Source organism: Rhinopithecus bieti, unplaced genomic scaffold (genome assembly GCF_001698545.2).
Source record: "Rhinopithecus bieti isolate Rb0 unplaced genomic scaffold, ASM169854v2 scaffold_7528, whole genome shotgun sequence".
Classification (NCBI taxonomy): domain Eukaryota; kingdom Metazoa; phylum Chordata; class Mammalia; order Primates; family Cercopithecidae; genus Rhinopithecus; species Rhinopithecus bieti.
This window is the reverse complement of record NW_016805391.1, coordinates 123,838-143,512: the sequence shown is the minus strand read 5'-3', so window position 1 is coordinate 143,512 and position 19,675 is coordinate 123,838. Positions and strand designations below refer to the sequence as shown.

Below are 19,675 nucleotides of genomic sequence, written 5' to 3'. Positions count from 1 at the left end.
CAACCCTGCTTGGTAGAGGCTCAATGGCTTCAAACGAATACTTTGTATATTTTGTCCAGACTTTATAGTCATTTATGGTGGGAAAGTAAGTCCAATACCAACTACTCTGCCATTCTCAGTACTAAGAATCGGTGGAAATTCTAGATCCTCGCATCTACCACCTTCAGCATTTTTTCCCCAGGTACAGTATAAAGGTTGGAGAACAACACTGAAAGAGTCTGAATAACTGGTTTTTTTCTTTTGCTTCCCACAAATTGGGTTTGTTCATACAGGTTGGTATTCCTAATCTGAAAATCCAAAATCCAAAAGACTCCCAAATCTGAAACTTTTGGAGTGTCAAAATAACGCTCAAAGGAAATGCTGATTGGAGCCTTTCAAAATGTAGATTTCCAGATTAGGGATGCTCAATCAATAAGTACAATGCAAGTATTCCAAAATCCAAAACAATCCAAAATTAAAGATACTTCGGATCCCAAGCATTTCAGATAAGGAATACTCAACTTGTATATGTAAGTCTTCTTTACAACTTTTAGAAGCTATTATTAACATACACTCTGGCAGAAAAACAATGCATGTCCCTAATTCAATTTTTTTTTTTTTTTTTAATAGAGACAGTGTCTTACTCCGTTGCCTAGGCTGGAGTGCACTGAAGTGATCATAGCTCACTGCAGCCTGGAACTTCTGGGCTCAAGCAATCCTCCTTGCCTCAGCCTTCCAAGTAGCTGGGACTATAGGTACGTGCCACCAAGCATGACTAATTTGGGGTTTTTTGTAGAGATGGGGTCCACTATATTGTCCAGGCTGGTCCTGAAGTCCTGGCCTCAAGTGATCCTCCTGTCTCAGCCTTCCAAAATGCTGGGATTACAGGTATGAGCCACCACACTCAGTCTTTGCTTCAAATTTTTAAAGAATGTTTATGAAAGGGAGAACAATGCAAGTAGACATTCCAAATCATTTCCCTTTTACACATCAACATTGACATTAAATATATCATCTTTATTTTCTAACATTTGTTCATTTAGTTTTTCAGATCTCTGTTTTATTTCCTTAACTAAATTATAAATTGCCTGAGGGCAGAGACTATGACTTACACTTCTTTCTATCTCTCATGGGATCTAACACCTTCTATTATAGACAATAAATAAATGTTGACTGATTCTATTGTTAGTGTCATTTGTTTACATCTCTACTGTTATATGTCTTTGAGTTAAACATTAAAGCTATTGGTGACATATCTTAAAAAAGAAAAAAGAAAGATAGAAAGGAAGCATACTCGGTTATATTTTTTCTACTTATTGTCACAGCAAGGCCCTGCAGTTGTTGGGTAAGCTTGTCCAAAAGAGTATGCTCCTCTTCTTTTCTCTGGTTATAGTTTGCAACAGGTGCAGATTCATCAGCCTATGAGAGAATATAGGTCAGTTTCACTGAAAAATTAATTGCAATTTCCTAATTTCAAAAGAACAACAAAAAATTCCAATAAGTGCTATAAAAACAAGTAAATATCAGTGTGACATTACACCTATCTTAGGGAAATAAATTAGATTTAAAAGAAACAGGCGATTGTGTTGGAATGCAAACCAAATGAAAAAATAAAATTATACCACTTGTTTTAGGTTTTTGTTTTATTTTCTTGCTAAGTATTATAGACCTTCCATAGTCAGTAAGAGATATGTTCTGACAGAAGATTGGCTTTAGGGTCAATAAGACAGCACCAATCCCAAGTTCTGCCACTTATTGACAGAAGAGGCATGGCTGCTTCACCACTGAGAGCTTCAATTTCCTCACCTGTAAAACAGGAATAATTAGGTTTTCAAACAGCCTAAGTTGAAAAGTTTTGTGCCACTAGAGAAATCTGGATGAGCTCTTCAGTGACCACATATCTCAGATGCAATAAAGGGAAGTAATATACGCTGGAGAGCTGACTTTCAGGTGCCTTCTACTTTAAAAGCTCCATTAGTCTCCAGACCTGGACATGTAGGGGTAGCCAAGGCTCATGCAAAAAAAAAAAAAAAAAAAAAAAAAAAAAAAAAAAAAAAAATCCTGAAGGGATTGTCAAGGTTAAATTCCTGTTCCTTCTATTTTTGCAGAGACATTGATATCAGAGTTGCCATTTGATACAAGAAGCTTCTTTACCACTTACCCTCAGGGCCAGACTATGCATTATTTCCCCATGAAGAAATTAAAATAATAACAATTCTAAAATGTAAAACAAAGAACTCACAAAATGCAAAAATAAAAATAGTTCCTTCCAGGATTGTCTGAATCCTTAATAGCAGGTGAGTTCATCAAAGCTGAACATTCTTCGGTAGTTGGAGCCTTGGATTTTGCTTTGCTCCCAAGCACAGACTTAGCAACCCTGTTTGGCAAGCCAGCACTGGCTGCAGTTAGACTACACTGCTAATGTAAACCCAGGAACCTACCAGTTTGAATTAACTCCCACTGAATAAAAATACTTGTATAAGAAGAGATGTTTTAATACTATGATTAACCTCAATACTTACTTTGCTTAATTTTGAAGAGCATTTTATTTTCATCTATTGCCTGCTTTAACTGGATACATCTAAATTTAAAAAAAAAAAAAGAAAATATATTGATTTTTCTATTGTCAGAACCAGAAAGCTATTTTATAAAATAATTCAGTCGTTGAGCAGGCAATGCAATTAGCCACTGTATGAACAATGCTACAAAACTGACATATAAACGCTTTTCCACCTATGAGCTCAGATGATCCTCATAGCCAAGCTGTAACACACACAGACATGATAACCAAGCTTCAGAAACCTTCAGTGTCTCTGGGCATCAGTTTCCTCTCTCTAAAATAAGGAAGAACGCTGGACTTTAAAATGCTTCTCCAGCTCTACAACTCCATAAACCTAGGAACTAGCCTCAGAGACAAAACTAAAGTTTATTGTGTGCCAACCATGTTAAGCAGTTTACAAGCATTACCTCATTTAAGCCTCATAACAACCCTCACTCCACTTAAAGAAAGTGAAGTTCTAAAAAGTGTCCAAGTCCACATAGCTGCTCAACGGTACAGCAACAATATGAAGGCAGCTTAGGATTCCACAGTTGGCCTATTGGAGGCCACTACAGCACATGCCTGCTTTGAGCTTGGCTTGTCCAGACAGGTCCAGAGTTTTATTTATCCTATAGATGCTTCAATTCAGCATTAAGTCTTAGATACCCAAATGAAAAGTACAAAAAATGACCAAATATGGGCTATGAGCTATAGCTCATGATATTTTTTTAAAATCAAATGCTTTACCAAACAATAACCTACAAAAGTCACCTTTTTATGCCGTTAGAGTCTTTTTTTTTTTTTTTTTTTGCTTATAGATGTGAGTGAAATGAAATAAGCGTGAAAAAGGGAATAACAACGTTGATCCAAGATGGTCGATTAGAAGCAGCTGTGGTCTGTGGCACTCACTGAGAGGAATGAAGAGAGGCAAGTGAATTCAGCACCTTCAACTGAAATATCCAGGTCCTCACATTGGGACTGACAGGGCAAACAACTTGACCCATGAGACTGCAGAAAAGCCAGGGAAGAAGGGGAACAACAGCCAACCCGGGAGTGGCATGGTGCCAAAGGAACCCCCATCCCCAACCAAGGGAAGCAGTACTCACTGAGCAACCCTGCCCAGAAAACCATGCTTCTCCCACGGATCTCTGCAACCCACAGATCAGGAGCTCTCCTGAGTTCATGCCACCAGGGCCTTGGGTCCAATACACAGAACTATATGGTATCTTGGCAGAGCCGCTGCTCAGGCACACACAGTGACCCAGGAATTTTACATATTCTGGCCCCAGGATCCCCAGCAAGGGGGGATATCCATCTGTATATATCCCTAGAAAGGGAGCTGAATCTAGGGAGCCAAGCAGCACTGTTCCAAGGGCCCCACTTCCACGGCCCCCACTTCCATGGCAACTCACAAGTTAAGACCCACTGGCTTGGAATTCCAGCCAGCCAACCAAAGCAGTCTGGAATCTGTCTGAGGCAGTTCCGAGTTACCAGGGGCAGGGGTGGCTGCCATCTCTGTGGTTCAGTAGACTTAGCCATTCTAGCCTGCTGGCTTTGGAGAATACAAATGGTCTGGACAAGAAAGAGTCCCCTCTAACGCATCACATGTGCTCTACCAAAAAGCAGCCAGACTGCTTCTTTAAGTGGGTCTGTAATCCCATTCCACCTGACTGGGTGAGACCTCCCAAAAGGGGATTCCAGCCACCTCATACAAAGTGCGTTTGGGCTGGCAACAAGTCAGTACTCTCCTGGGACAGAGCTTCCAGAGGAAGGAGCTGGCTGCCAGATTTGCTGTTTTGCAGCCTTCACTGGTGATACTTCCAGGTAGGGGAAAAACCGAGGCAATTAGGGTCTGGATTACAGCAAACCACAGCAGCACTACAGTAGAGTGTCCTGTTAAAGGAAAAACAAACAAACAGAAAACAACAACAACATCAACAATAAAAACCGAACAAAAATCCTAAAGGTCAGCAACCTCAAAGATCAAAGGCAAATAAGCCCATAAAGATGAGAAAGAATCAACACAAAACGCTGAAAACTCAAAAAGCCAGAGTGCCTCTTCTGCTCCAAATGACCACAACCCCACTCCAGCAAGGGCACAGAAGTGGGTTGATGCTGAGATGGCTGAACTTACAGAAGGAGGCTTCAGAAAGTGGGTAATAAAAAACTCCATTGAGCTAAAGGAGCATGTTGAAACCCACTGCAAAGAAGCTAAGAGTCATGATAAAATAATACAGGAGCTGATAGCCAGAACAGCCAATTAAGAGAGGAACATAACTGACCTGATGGAGATGAAAAACACAAGAACTTTATAATGCAATCACAAGTATCAACAGCAGAATAGACAAGGCAGAGGAAAGAATCTCAGAGCTTGAAGATTATCTTTCTGAATTAAGACAGGCAGACAAGAATAGGGAAAAAAGAATGAATGGGATTATGTATAGAGACCAAACCTATGACTGATTGGGGTACCTAAAAAAGACAGGAAGAATGGAACCAAGTTGAAGAACATAACTCTCCCAACCTAGCAAAACAAACCAACATTCAAATTCAGGAAATCCAGTGAACCCCAGTAAGGTACTTCATGAGAAGATCAACCCCAACACACATAATCGTCAGATTCTCCAAGGTCAAAATGAAAAAAAAAGAAAGTTAAAGGCAGTCAGAGAGAAAGGCCAGGTCACCTACAAAGGGAAGCTCATCAGACTAACAGCACACCTCTCAGCAGAAACCCAAACCCTACAAGCCAGCAGAGATCAGGGACCAATATTCATCATTCTTAAAGAAAAGAAATTTCCAACCCAGAATTTCATATCCGGCCAAACTAAGCTTCATACATGAAGGAGAAATAAGATCCTTTTCAGACCAAGCAAATGCGTAGGGAATTTGTCACCACCAGGCCTGCCTTGCAAGAGCTCCTGAAGGAAGGACTAAATATGAAAAGGAGAAATGGATACCACCCACTATAAAAACACACTGAAGTACACAAACCAGTGATACTATGAAGCAACCACATAAACAAATCTGCAAAATAACCAGCTAGCATAATGATGATAGGATCAAATTCACACAAAACAATACTAACCTTAAATGTAAGTGGGTTAAATCCCCCAATTAAAAAGACACAGAATGGCAAGCTGGATAAACAGCCAAGATCCACTGGTATGCTGTCTTCAAGAGACCCATCTCATGTGTAAAGACACACATAGGTTCAAAATAAAGGGATGCAGGAAAATTTACCAAGGAAATGGAAAACAGAAAAAAGCAGGGGCTGCAATTCTAGCTTCTGACAAAACAGACTTTAAACCAACAAAGATAAAAAAAAGACAAAGAAGGGTATTACACAATGGTAAAGTGTTCAATTCAACAAGAAGAGCTAACTATCCTAAATATATATGCACCAAATAAAAGATCACCCATGTTGGGAAGAGACCCCCAAATCTGGCCATAAACTGGCCCCAAAACTGGCCATAAACAGAATCTCTGCAACACTGTGACATGTTCGTGATGGCCATGATGCCCACAGTGAAGGCTGTGGGTTTACTGGAACGAGGGCAAGGAACACCTGGCCCACCCAGGGCAGAAAACTGCTTAAAGGAGTTCCTGAACCACAAACAATAGCATGAGCGATCTGCGCCTTATGGACATGTTCCTGCTGCAGATAACTAGCCAGACCCACCCCTTTATTTCGGCCCATCCCTTTATATCCTGTAAGGAATACTTTTAGTAAATCTATAACCTATAGAAACAATGCTTATCACTGGCTTGCTGTCAATAAATATGTGGGTAAATCTCTGTTCAAGGCTCTCAGCTCTGAAGACTGTGAGACCTCTAATTTCCCACTCCATACTCTCTATTTCTGTGTGTGTGTCTTTAATTCCTCTAGTGCCACTGGGTTAGGGTCTCCATGACCGAGCTGGTCTCAGCAACCCAGATTCATACATCAAGTTCTTAAGATTTTCAAAGTGACTTCGACTCCCATACAATAGTAGTGAGAGACTTTAACACCCCACTGACAACATTAGGCAGGTCATCAACACAGAAAATTGACAAAGATATTCAGGACCTGAACTCAGCTCTGGATCAAGTGCACCTGATAGATATCTACAGAACTCTCCACCCAAAAACAACAAAATATACATTCTACTCATCACCACATGGCACTTACTCTAAAATTGACCACATAATCGGAAATAAAATATTCCTCAGCAAATGAAAAAGAACTGAAATTATAACAAACAGACCAAAATGCAATCAAATTATAACTCAAGATTAAGAAATTCACAAATGACACTAGCAGCAAACCTGACTGGTAGTTCCTTCCCCAGAAGGAGAGATTCCTCTGCTGTGGAGTCCTGCGATGTGATCACCAACCAGCCTGTCATGATCCACAATGGATCTGGTGTGATTAAAGCTGGTTTTGCTGGTGATCAGATCCCCAAATACTGCTTTCCAAACTAGGTGGGCTGACCCACACACATTCGTGCCATGGCAGGAGCCCTTGAAGGCAACATCTTCTTTGGCTCCAAAGCCAAGGAGCACCAAGGGCTGCTCTCGATCTGCTATCTCATGGAGCATGGCATTGTTGAGGACTGGAACGACATGGAACACATCTGGCAATATGTCTATTCTAAGGACCAGCTGCAGACTTTCTCAGAGGAGCATCCTGTGCTGCTCACTGAGGCACCTTTAAACTCACAAAGAAACCGGGAATGAGCTGCCAACGTTTTCTTCGAGAGCTTCAATGTGCCCGCTATTTTCATCTCCGTGTAAGCTCATTTGAAACTAATGAGAACAAAGAGACAATGTATCAGAATCTCTGAAATGCAGAAAAAGCAGTGTTAAGAGGAAAATTTATATCACTAAATGCCCACATCAAAAAGCTAGAAAGATCTCAACTAAAAGAACTAACATCTCAACTAAAAGAACTAGAGAACCATGAGCAAACAAACCCTAAAGCTAGCAGAAGACAGGAAATAACCAAGATCAGAGCTGAACTGAAGGAGACAGAGACATGAAAAACCCTAAAAAGAACAAATTCAGGAGCTAGTTTTTTGAAAAAAAATTAATAAAATGGGTACACCACTAGCTAGACTAATAAAGAAAAGAGAGAATAAACACAATCAGAAATTATAAGGGGAATATCACCACTGACCCCAGAGAAATACAAACAATCAGCAGAGAATACTATAAACACCTCTATGCACATGAACTAGAAAATCTAGAAGAAATGGATGAGTTCTTGGACACATACACCCTCCCAAGACTGAACCGGGAAGAAATTGAATCCCTGAACAGACCAATAATGAGTTCTGAAATTGAGGCAGTAATAAATAGCTTACCAACCAGAAGCTCCCAGGACCAGATGAATTCACAGCTGAATTCTACCAGAGGTATAAAGAAGAGTGGGAACCATTTCGACTCAAATTATTCCAAACAATTGAAAAGTAGAGACTCCTCCCTAACTAAATGTATGAGGCCAGTATCCTCCCAATACCAAAACCTGGCAGAGATACAGCAAAAACAGAAAACTTCAGGCCAATATCCTTCATGAACATCGATACAAAAATCCACAACAAAATACTGGCAAACTGAATCCAGCAGCATATCAAAAAGCTTATCTACCATGATCAAGTTGGCTTCATCCCCAGAATGAAAGTTTGGTTAAACATATGCAAATCAATAAATGTGATTCATCACATAAACAGAACTTAAGACAAAAGAAAATGACTATCTCAATAAATGCAGAAAAGGCTTTCAATAAAATTCAACATCTTTTCACATTAAAAACTTTCAATAAACTAGATATTGAAGGAACATACCTCAAAATAATCAGAGCCATATATGATAAACCAACAGCCAATATCATACTGAATGGGCAAAAGCTTGAAGCATTCCCTTTGAAAACAGGCACAAGACAAGGATCCCTCCCTCATCACTCCTATTCAATGCAGTGTTGGAAGTTCTGGCCTGGGAAGTCAGGCAAGAGAAAGAAATAAAGAGTATTCAAATAGGAAGAGAAGAACTCAAATTGTCCCTGTTTGCAGATGACAGGATCCTATATCTAGAACACCCCAATGTCTTGGCCCAAAAACTTCTTAAGCTGATAAGCAACCTCAGCAAAGTCTCAGGATACAAAATCAATGTGCAAAAATTGCTAGCATTCCTATATACCAACAACAGGCAAGCAGAGAGCTAAATCCTGAATTCACATTCACAACTGCTACAAAAGAATAAAATACCTAGGAATACAGCTAACAAAGAGAGTGAGAGGGACGTTCTCAAGGATAACTACAAACCACTGCTCCAAAAATCAGAGATGACACAAAAAAATGGAGAAACACTCCATGCTTGTGGATAGGAAGAATCGTATCACGAAAATGGACATACTGCCCCAAATAAAGTATAGATTCAATGCTATTCCCATTAAACTTCCATTGACATTCTTCACAGAATTAGAAAAACTATTTTAAAATTTATGTGGAACAAAAGAAGAGCCCAAATTGCCAATACAATCCTAAGTAAAAAGAACAAAGCTGGAGGCATCACACTACCTGACTTCAAACTATATTACAAGGCTACAGTAACTAAAACAGCATGGTACTGGTACAAGAACAGACACATAGGCCAATAGAACAGAATAGAGAACTCAGAAATAAGACTTGCACACCTACAACCATCTGATCTTTGACAAACCTGACAAAAAGAAGCAATGGGGAAAGGGCTCCCTATTTAATAAATGATGCTGGAAGAGCTGGCTAGCTATATGCAGAAAATTGAAACTAGACCCCCTTCCATACACCATACACAAAAATTAATTCAAGATGGATTAAAGACTTAAATGTAAAACCTAAAACTATAAAAACTCTAGAAGAAAATCCAAGCAATAGCATTCAGGACATAGGTACAGGCAAATATTTCATGACAACAAAAAGCCTAAAGCAATTGCAACAAAAGCAAAAATTGACAAATAGGATCTCATCAAACTAAAGAACTTTTGTACAGCAAAAGAAACTATCATCAGAGTGAACAGACAGCCTACAGAATGGGAGAAAAGGTTTGCAAACTATCCATCTGATGAAGGTCTAATATCCAGAGTCTACGAATAAGCAAATTTATAAGAAAAAACAACCCCATTACAAAGTGAGCAAAGGACATGAACTAACACTTCTCAAAAGACACACATTCAGCCAAGAAACATGAAAAAAAGCTCAATATCACTGATTAGAGAAATGCAAATCAAAATCACAATGAAGTACCATCTCACACCAGTCAGAATGGCGATTATTAAAAAGTCAAAAAACAGAGGTTGGCAAGATTGCAGAGAAAAAGGAACACTTATACACTGTTGTTGGGAGTGTAAATTACTCCAATCATTGTGGAAGACAGTGTGGTGGTTCCTCAAAGACCTAGAGGCAGAAATACTAGTTGACCCAACAATTCCATTACTGAGTGTATATCCAAAGGAATAGAAATTGTTCTATCAAAAGACACATGCACACGTATGTTCACTGTAGCATACTCACAATAGCAAATACATGGAATCAACCTACATGCCCATCAGTGATACACTGGATAAAGAAAATGTGGTACATATACACCATGGAATACTATGCAGCCATAAAAGGAACCAGATCATGTCCTCTGGAGGGACACGGATAGAGTTGGAAGCCATTATCCTCANAAGACAGTGTGGTGGTTCCTCAAAGACCTAGAGGCAGAAATACTAGTTGACCCAACAATTCCATTACTGAGTGTATATCCAAAGGAATAGAAATTGTTCTATCAAAAAGACACATGCACACGTATGTTCACTGTAGCATACTCACAATAGCAAATACATGGAATCAACCTACATGCCCATCAGTGATACACTGGATAAAGAAAATGTGGTACATATACACCATGGAATACTATGCAGCCATAAAAAGGAACCAGATCATGTCCTCTGGAGGGACACGGATAGAGTTGGAAGCCATTATCCTCAGCAAACTAATGCAGGAACAGAAAACCAAACTCTGCATGTTCTCACTTATAAGTGGGAGCTGAATGATGAGAACACATGGACACATGGAGGGTAACAACATACACTGGGGCCTGTAGGAAGGAGGAAATGGAGGAGAAAGAGCATCAGGAAGAATAGTTAATGGATGCTGGGCTTAATACCTAGGTGATGGGATAATCTGTCCAGCAAACCAGCATGGCACATGTTTACCTATGTAACAAATCTGCACAATGCTATACATGTATCCCTGAACTTAAAAGTTAAAGAAAAAAAATAAAAAACCATAATAAATAAAATTTTTTTAAAGCGAACAAAAGTCCTTTGTCAAAAGGGTAGAAAAAGAGAAGGGGAAACATCAAACTGGGGCTGACCCCACTAGCAACCTCCCCAAAAGTCCCTCTCCCACCCTACCTCTTTGCTGGCAGTCAGCTTCCCACTGGCACCTATGTTCTCAGCCTCCACTGCAGGCAGGGTGGGCAGGGGGCCCCGGGCTCCCAGTGTAACATTAAACACGTATATTGGGATTGCCTCCCATTTTATCCTCCCTAACCAGGCATGAAAAGAATCCCTCCTACATCTGCTCTTAGATACTGAGGGTATGGACTTTGTAAACATGAGGAGAGACATCACCAACAAGCAAAAGATGGCAGAGTGGATTGACAGCAAAGGCTGGTCTTTGAGGATATCACAAGCCATGAATCCACCCCGAGAGAACCCAGCTGCAGGCATTTGTCAAATGAGACTAATGGCAAAGCTGCTTATTTTGGCAGGTGTCATGGTACTTGACCAAAAAAATCTTTACTGAAACTTAGACTCAGAAATTTCACTAAAAGGCCAGAGTAGAAAACTATTTTAATATAATGTGCCAAGAAAATAAATTATTTATTATAATTACCTCCTTTATAACTATGTAATTATTACAATCCTCAAACAGTTGATATTTTAAGACTCCTGGTTCAGGATAAAAACTAAGCACGCATTCATCTTCACTGCCTCCTGAAACCCCACAAAAATGATTAAAACGTTTGAAAAGGTAACAAACCCTGAACACTGCAAAGAAGGAAAGAGGGACAAGTAGCCAGCAAGAGATTTCAACAAATTTCTGCTCCATGGAAAAAGCCTGGAAGCATGTTCTCCTATAAAGGGTGGAAGATGCAACACAAGCATAAGAAGGAGATAATCTGCCAGGCAGAAAACTCCAGGACTTGAGTCAGCAGACATAAAGGACCAAAGGTTAACTAAACTAAATCATAGAGGAACACATTATGAAACTCTGCAGATGAAAAGACATGCACAGTGACTGGTGTTTACTTTATACATTATCTAATATTATTGTGTTATATTGTGTAAATTAAATCATATGCATACATCTCTAAGTTTTGAAGAGGGAAATCAATGTTAAAGCAATATTATTCAAGGGAAGAGTAATGACACTGATTAAGTTTAGATTTAGTTGGGGCTCTTTTGTAATAAGTCTTGTGACTTTTAAAAGTCTATTTACAGAAAACCTGAGCCAGTTAGCTCCCTTTTCCCCTCTCTGCTTTCCCTCCTTACCAGGGGATTCTTCCCTAAAAAACAAAAAAACAAACAAAAACAATTAACAAATGACCTAAAGAGAATCATGACTGCTAAGGAAGTTTCCACACACCAGGGTTAGAGCCTGCCCTATTCTGGCACTGGGGGCTTCTCAGACTAAAAGCTACTTCCCAGCCCCTGATAAGCCCTACCAACATACAGAATTTCATTCTCATTCAAGGGATGGTACTAGCAGGAAAGACCCCTCTCTATCTAACAGTAGAAACGCCCATGAGAGCTCTCTGGGCTAGTCCCTCATTCCTCAATAAAAAATAGATAAGCCAGACCTAATAAAGAAAACAGGCAACATGAAAGATAAAATTTAAGAATAACCAAATATAAATTAACTAATTAACTAATTAAAAAGAATCTGAGCCCAGAGAAAGCAAAGACAATTCAGAGAACAGAAGAGAACTTAAGGAAAAAAAGCTTCCTAGTCATGGAAGTAGTAACAAGGCAATCAGTATGAACAGGAACACGATGCTATGAAAAAAGAACAATTCAAGAACAAGAGAAAACACTTGTAAATTAATAACACGACTGATGTCCAGGCACGGTGGCTCATGCCTGTAATCCCAGCACTTTGGGAGGCCATCATGGGCAGATCACCTGAAGTCAGGAGTTTGAGACCAGCCTGGCCAACGTGGTGAAATCCTGTCTCTACTAAAAATACAAAAAAATTAGCTGAGTGTGATGGTGTGAGCCTGTAATCCCAGCTACTTGGGAGGCTGAGGCAGGAGAATTGCCTGAACCCAGGAGGCAGAGGTTGCAGTGAGCCAAGATTGTGAGACACAATGAGACTCTGTCTTAAAAAAACAGAAAACCAATATAACTGCTGAAATACAACAATATGGCTGTTGAAATAGATAATAAAGAAAAGTGTTAAAGTCAAGAGAATTGCCAGCATGGTAGCTCACGGTGAGGGAGAGGGGCATCCCTTGAGCCTAGAAGGTAGAAGTTGCAGTGAGCCGTGATTGTGCCACTGCATTATGGCCTGGATGACAGAGTGAGACCCCCCACTCCCCCCCAAAAAACACCTCCCATACAAACAGACAAAGAAACAGAAACTATTAACAGGAACTTATGGGATCTAGAGAATCAGTCCAGGATATTCAATACCTGACTCAAAGGTATTTCAGGAAGAAGCAGACAAATGGAATTAATGAAATAATCTTTTCATAAAATAAAATCTCCCAGAGCTCATGAGACATGAGTTTTCAAACTGAGACTCAGAGCATTGAGCAGATAAAAATGACACCTACATGACATTTTCAGACATGCAAATGTCAAAGTGAGTTTTTAAATGACAGTAATGATCTTCTTTTCATGCACAAAGAAGACTATGGTTAATCGGGCTTAAAAATAATTATTAGGGGCCAGGAGCAGTGGCTCATGCCTGTAATCCCAGCACTGTGGGAGGCCGAGGTGGGCGGATCATGAGGTCAGGAGATCAAGGGCATTCTGGCTAGCACAGTGAAACTCCATCTCTACTAAAAATACAAAAACTTAGCCAGGCGTGGTGGCACGCACCTGTAATCCCAGCTACTTGGGAGGCTGAGGCAGGAGAATCACTTGAACCTGGGAGGTGGAGTTGCAGTGAGCTGAGATCACGCCACTGCACTCCAGCCTGGGCGAGAGAGAGAGACTCTGTCTCAAAAAAAACAAAACATAACAATTATTAGGCTGGGCGTGGTGGCTCACACCTGTAATCCCAGCACTTCGGGAGGCCAAGGCCAGGGGATCCCTTGAGGTCAGGAGTTTGAAACCAGCCTGGCCAACATGATGAAACCCGTCTCTACTCAAAATACAAAATTTAGCCAGGTGTGGTGGGGCACGACTGTAATCCCAGCTACTCAAGAGCCTGAGGCAGAAGAATCAATTGAACCTGGGAGATGGAGGTTGCAGTGAGCCAAGATTGTGCCACTGCACTCCAGCCTGGGCGACAGAGCGAGACTCAGTCTCAAAAAAGACAATAATAATAATAATTATTATTTTTAGTTTACTAACATAAAATTTAAAAACCTAGTTTTCCCTGGGACTTCAAATTCCGTCTATAAATCTTACTCTATTTTTAAATCTAGTAAAGCAAGAACAATAACCTTTGCTTTTCTTTCATTACTGTTAATTAAACTTGAACTAAATCCCTTAAACAATCAATCCTACTATTATAAATTAAATTCACTTGACATTTCAAAATTCATTTGTTTTTCCTTTAAGGCACTCTGAATGCCTGACTTAAGTAAAACTTTTCCAAACAATTATAATTCACTTAAATTAATAGAATGACTCTCATGTTCTTTGAAATGTAACAAAATCTTTGAATATCTTAAAACAAAGATTATCTTAATGATGTCCTAAACTTAATACAAATGTTATGAATTAATAGTCTAAATTTGATTTAGTTCATCTCATCTATTTAACTTTAAACTCTCCCAAGGATTTTTTTTTTTTTTTAAGTAAAACAAATACAAAACAAAAAGCACCCACCTAGAAAACAGTGTTGTCTTCTCATGGGAGTTAAAGTTAATATCCCAATGAAGGACTAACCGCTTATAACAGAGGTTTCCGACGAGGTCACAGGATCTGGGCTACATAGGCCAAGGATTTAGGGTAATCCTGCCCAAGTCACCTATGTTTACATTAAGCAGTTTTTATAGTTGCTGTCATAACAGCAAGTCCACAACCATCAGGTTTAGGTTGGTTTCTTCTACATTCAACTTACAACACTATGTGATTCTTCCATTTGATTCCAAAGGACCAATCTCTATGCCTTAAATACTATGCATTGAAATGTAAGTGCAGTTCCTGGAAAACTTACATAATTTAGCATACTTTACCTTTGATAAATATCTTGTCTTTTATTGGGTTCTAGGACTTCTTCTTTCAGTTGGCTCTCAGAAAGCAAACTATCAACCTATGGAGACCATTTAAAATATCACATTGTTAAATACCATATCACCTTAGGAAAGAAAACTTCTCTTTTTATCCAGTATTTTATAATGAACACTTTTAAACATACAACAAAGTTTTAAAAATTTTACAGTGAAAACCCATATACCCACTACCTAGAGAAAACATTAACATTTTACTATACGTATTTGATCTATCCATCAATCCACCTTATGCCTTTAAGTAAGTTACAGTTATCAATACATTTCTCCCTAAATAATGGACTATGGATGTCACTAACTAAAGTTCAATAGTTGATGCAATATATGTATACAGTGAAATGCACAAATATGAGGCATACATTTGCTGAGTTTCAACAAATGCACCCATCTGTGTAACCAAAATTCTTATCAAGATGTAGAAAACTACCATCACCCTAGTAAGTTCCTTCATGCCCTTGCCAGTAAATCCTCTCCTTAATCCTCCATAGACAAACCTGTTTTGATATTTTTCCAACATAAATTAGTTTTGCCTGCTCTTGAAATTTTATATAAATAGACTCATACAGTAAGCACTCTTGTGTAACCTTTCCATGAAGCATGTTTTTGAGATACTTCCATATTGTTGTGTGTACCATTAGTTCATTCCTTCTTATTATTGAGTGGTATCCATTGTATTGAATGTATCATGACTTTATCTTGACTTAGTAGTTTAAGTTTACTAACACTATATGTAACTTTGTCAATATACTCTCCAAAAAGGCACACACTTCTTTGGTCTGTTTTCTATAGATTATGTAGAGAAGATAAAGTAGATGAAACAAAGAGAAAATTCCACTAGTTTCTTCTCTACTCTTGCAATTTGGCATCCATCTGAGTGTTATTTACAAAATTCACACACCTAGTGATAGAGCCAATCATCGCAGGCCTGACCCAGAGGGGCTGTTGATTACTTGTCCTATGGACACCGAATAGAAAATCTGTTCCATTTTTGGCTTCAGGTGTCCTCTGTGAAGACAGGGAGGAATTAGCCAATACTACCAAAATACACTTTCCAGATAGTCAAGGTATCAAAAGGCTACAGAGCCAATATTTCTCCCAGGAGAATAATCTTTGTAATAGTTTATTTTAATAATCATTTTTATAGTTTCCTTCTAAAACTTTTCCTGGTTCTCCTAATGTCCCACTAAATTTAAAATTAGTTCATCATGACTAATCATCAGAGAAATGCAAATTAAAACTACAATGAGGTACCATCTCACACTGGTCAAAATAACTATTATTAAAAAATCAAGAAATGACAGATTCTGGTGAGGCTGACAAGAAAAGAGGACACGTGTACACTCTTGGTGGGAATGACAATTAGTTCAGCCACTATGGAAAGCAGTTTGGAGATTTCCCAAACAACTTAAAGCAGAACTACCATTTGACCCAGCAATCCCATTTCTGTGTATATACCCCCCTCAAAAAAATAAATGATTCTACCAAAATGTCACGTGAATGTGTATGTTCCCTTCAGCACTATTCACAATAGCAAAGACATGGAATCAACCTAGATGCCCACCAATGGTGGACTGGATAAAGAAAATGTGGTACATATACACCATGAAATAATATGCAGCCATAAAAAAGAATGAAATCATATCCTTTGCAGCAACATGGATGGAGCTGGAGGCCATTGTCCTAAGTGAATTAACATAGGAACAGAAAACCAAATACCACATGTTCTCACTTGTTGAGTAAACACGGACATAACGATGGGAGCAATGGACACTGGGGACTGCTGGAGTGTGGAGGAAGGAAGAGGAATGAAGGCTGAAAGACAGCCTATTGGGTACTATGCTCACTGTTTGAGTGATAGGATCATCTGTACCCCAAACCTCAGCATAACACAATGTTCTCATTTGACAGACCTGCACATGTACTCCCTGAATCTAAAATAAAAGTTGAAATTTAAAAATAAGACACAGAATCATATTAAGAGTCCAGCAAAGTTCAGCATAAGTCAATGCCCCATCAAGTTCATTTTTTATTTCTACCAGAAGAGTATTTAGCTTTTGTTGCACCGTTCTGATTCCAATACAAAGTCACCTAAATAATTACCTCCCAAATCCTTTTTACTTTAAACAAGAGGACAAAAATGGATAAAATAAGAGTATCAGTGAATCTCTTACTGGCCTAAGATTATAAAATAATTTTACTCAGTGGAAAAATACTTAGTAATACATCACATGAAAAAAATTAAAACAAAGTAAAATAAAAATGTCAAAAAATAAACCCAACTGGTTTGCCTATTACTTTTTCTTATTTAATAAGAACTCCAGTGTATTTTTAAAGAGGTTTTTTTTTTTTTTTTGAGACCAAGTCTTTTGCCCATGTTTGCCCAGGTTTAGTCTCGAACTCCTGGGCCCTCAGGGTTGATCCTCCTGTCTCAGCCTCCCCAAGTAGCTGGTACTACTAGCATGAGCCACCACACCTGGCCTAAATATTTTTATAAAGATAAAAAAGAATAAAGAAAATCATAATAATCATCGGCATCCTGTCACACAGAAATACCACATTAGCATGTTCCCTTCTATGCTGTTCTGAGTATATCATGTAAGTAACAATGTGATGAATACTTTTATACATCAATCTCAGTCCTACTTTCTAATTATTACATATAGCAGATCCCTGGAAATGTAATTTTTGAGCCTAGGTGCATACACACATGCTACACCTTGTCAAGCTGCTTTCCTGAAATGCTGTACAAGCACCTTATACATGGGAGCCGTGAATGTGTCTGCTTCATCATACCTTCAAGACTGAGTGTTGTGATTTTTAAAATTTTTGGGATACCTTACGTCCTTTGCAATTACTTGAGTATCTTTGAAGTTAACATTCCTCCTATGTTTATGAGTTACTTGTTCACCTCCTCTGCTCATTTATCAGATCTTAATATTCTTCTCTATTAAGACTACTTCTTCACACCTATCTCGCTTGAGTTCATGGAGGCAATAATCATCTCCATTTGAGGAAGGTTCAAAGGAAATAGGCTTGGAAAGTGGAGAGAGGGGCTAGGCTCAGAGTTGGGTTGGAAATGGTTACCACTAAGTTTAGATTGGGAGATGAGGTGGGTTAGTGAGTTGTTAGGGTAGGAGGTTGAGATGTTAGCTGGGAGTGAGGGTCGGAGGAGGGGGCGCTTAGTTGATGGTCACGAATTTTGGGAGGTTTCGCCTTTGCCTGGGGGTTGAGTTGGGATCAGGAGGGGTTTGAATCGGGGTTGGGTGCTCGAATGTTATGGAGTAATGGAGCGTTACAACCTGGGAAGGTAAATAGGTTGAGGACAAGCTCCCAGGATTAGGTGGGGTCACGGTGGGAAGGCGCAGTGCGCGCAGCTGCGTCCGCCTGTTGCCCGCCCCACGGCCCTCTGCACAGCCTGACCATACCTGTTGCTTCAGCTCCTGATTGCGGCGCCGCAGCGCCTGGAGAGGATCGCGTTGCCTCCTCGCCAGCATCTCCCTCGCTGCGGCTCCCCGATTGCTCCAGTTGCCAGGGAAACCAAGCGGCGGCGCCGGAAGGTGACGCCATCGACGTGCGCCCGCCTCCCAAGCCCGTCCCGTCCAGCCCGGGCCGGTCCCGGAAAGGGTCAAAATGACTTCTTGCGGTGGCCATCCCACGCCACCAGGCAGGTCGCGGCCGGGGGAGTCACTTTTCCTCGCCAAATCCTAAGGATAGGGGAATGTCCCCCGGCGTCTGAAACTACATTCCCCACAATACATCAGTAATAACATCAGTAATAACACCACCTTCTTGCTGGGATACCTGTTTTATGGCATTTGCTTTTTGATACCAATTTTGTAAGCTAATCTTAAGATACAATTTTAGCATCTTAAACTCTTTCATTAACTGCAAGAATAGCTTTCCTATGGGATATATGGTTCTGTTTCATATCTCACTTCAAAAGGCGGTTAATTCTTTGCCATTTAGGCTACTGAAGTTTCATTTCATTCTAATATTGCACGTTGTCCACTGTGAATTCTGTAAGGATGGTAATTGTTCTACAGCAAATCTATGAGCAAATTATTAGTTCTCATTATGATTCCCAGTTTACATCAACTCTCAGGAAGGTTGTCATGTTTCCCCCATATGGGACTGCATCCCATGAATCCAATTCCAAAACGCCACTACACCAAAATTGGACTTGAATAAGAATGATGATGATTGGAGCTCACCTTCCAAACGATGGACCCCATTGATATAAATGAATGTTCTTCAGTACAACCACAGGCCAGGCTGAACCATTATTTATGTACATTTTTCTTCCAGTATAATACATAAAGTGTACAGAGAAAAGTGTGCAGCTCTGAAAACCCTCCACCCCATAACAGCACCCAGATTATGAAACAGAACATTATCTGCCCATTAACAGTCTTTCTAGTCCCTGCCTACCCCCACCCCCAACCTCCCATCCCTCTCACTTCTCCACCACACACCAAAGGTAAACAATATCCTAATTTCTAAGAGCACAAACTTGTGTGGCCTTTTTTTGTACTATACAATTAAATTATGCACTGTGTGGTGGCTTCTCCTGTCCTTTATATATCACATTTGTGAGATGCATCTATACAGTGTGTGGCTGTAGTCTGTTCATTCTCATTGCTGATATTTCGCATATGATATACCCTAACATACTCACTGATTGTACTG

At 39.7% G+C, this 19,675-nt stretch overlaps 1 protein-coding gene across 1 annotated transcript in view; it reads right to left on the bottom strand.

The window, feature by feature from the left end:
• Positions 1-18,613, bottom strand: part of NPHP1 (nephrocystin 1) — a 69,985-nt gene extending 51,372 nt beyond the window's left edge. The window contains 5 exon segments of the mRNA XM_017872319.1: positions 1,274-1,398; positions 2,502-2,523; positions 2,525-2,560; positions 14,936-15,012; positions 18,415-18,613. Of these exon segments, the coding sequence (XP_017727808.1) occupies positions 1,274-1,398; positions 2,502-2,523; positions 2,525-2,560; positions 14,936-15,012; positions 18,415-18,483 (329 nt within the window). The 5' untranslated portion in view covers positions 18,484-18,613.
• Between the last annotated feature and the right edge of the window lie 1,062 nt (positions 18,614-19,675).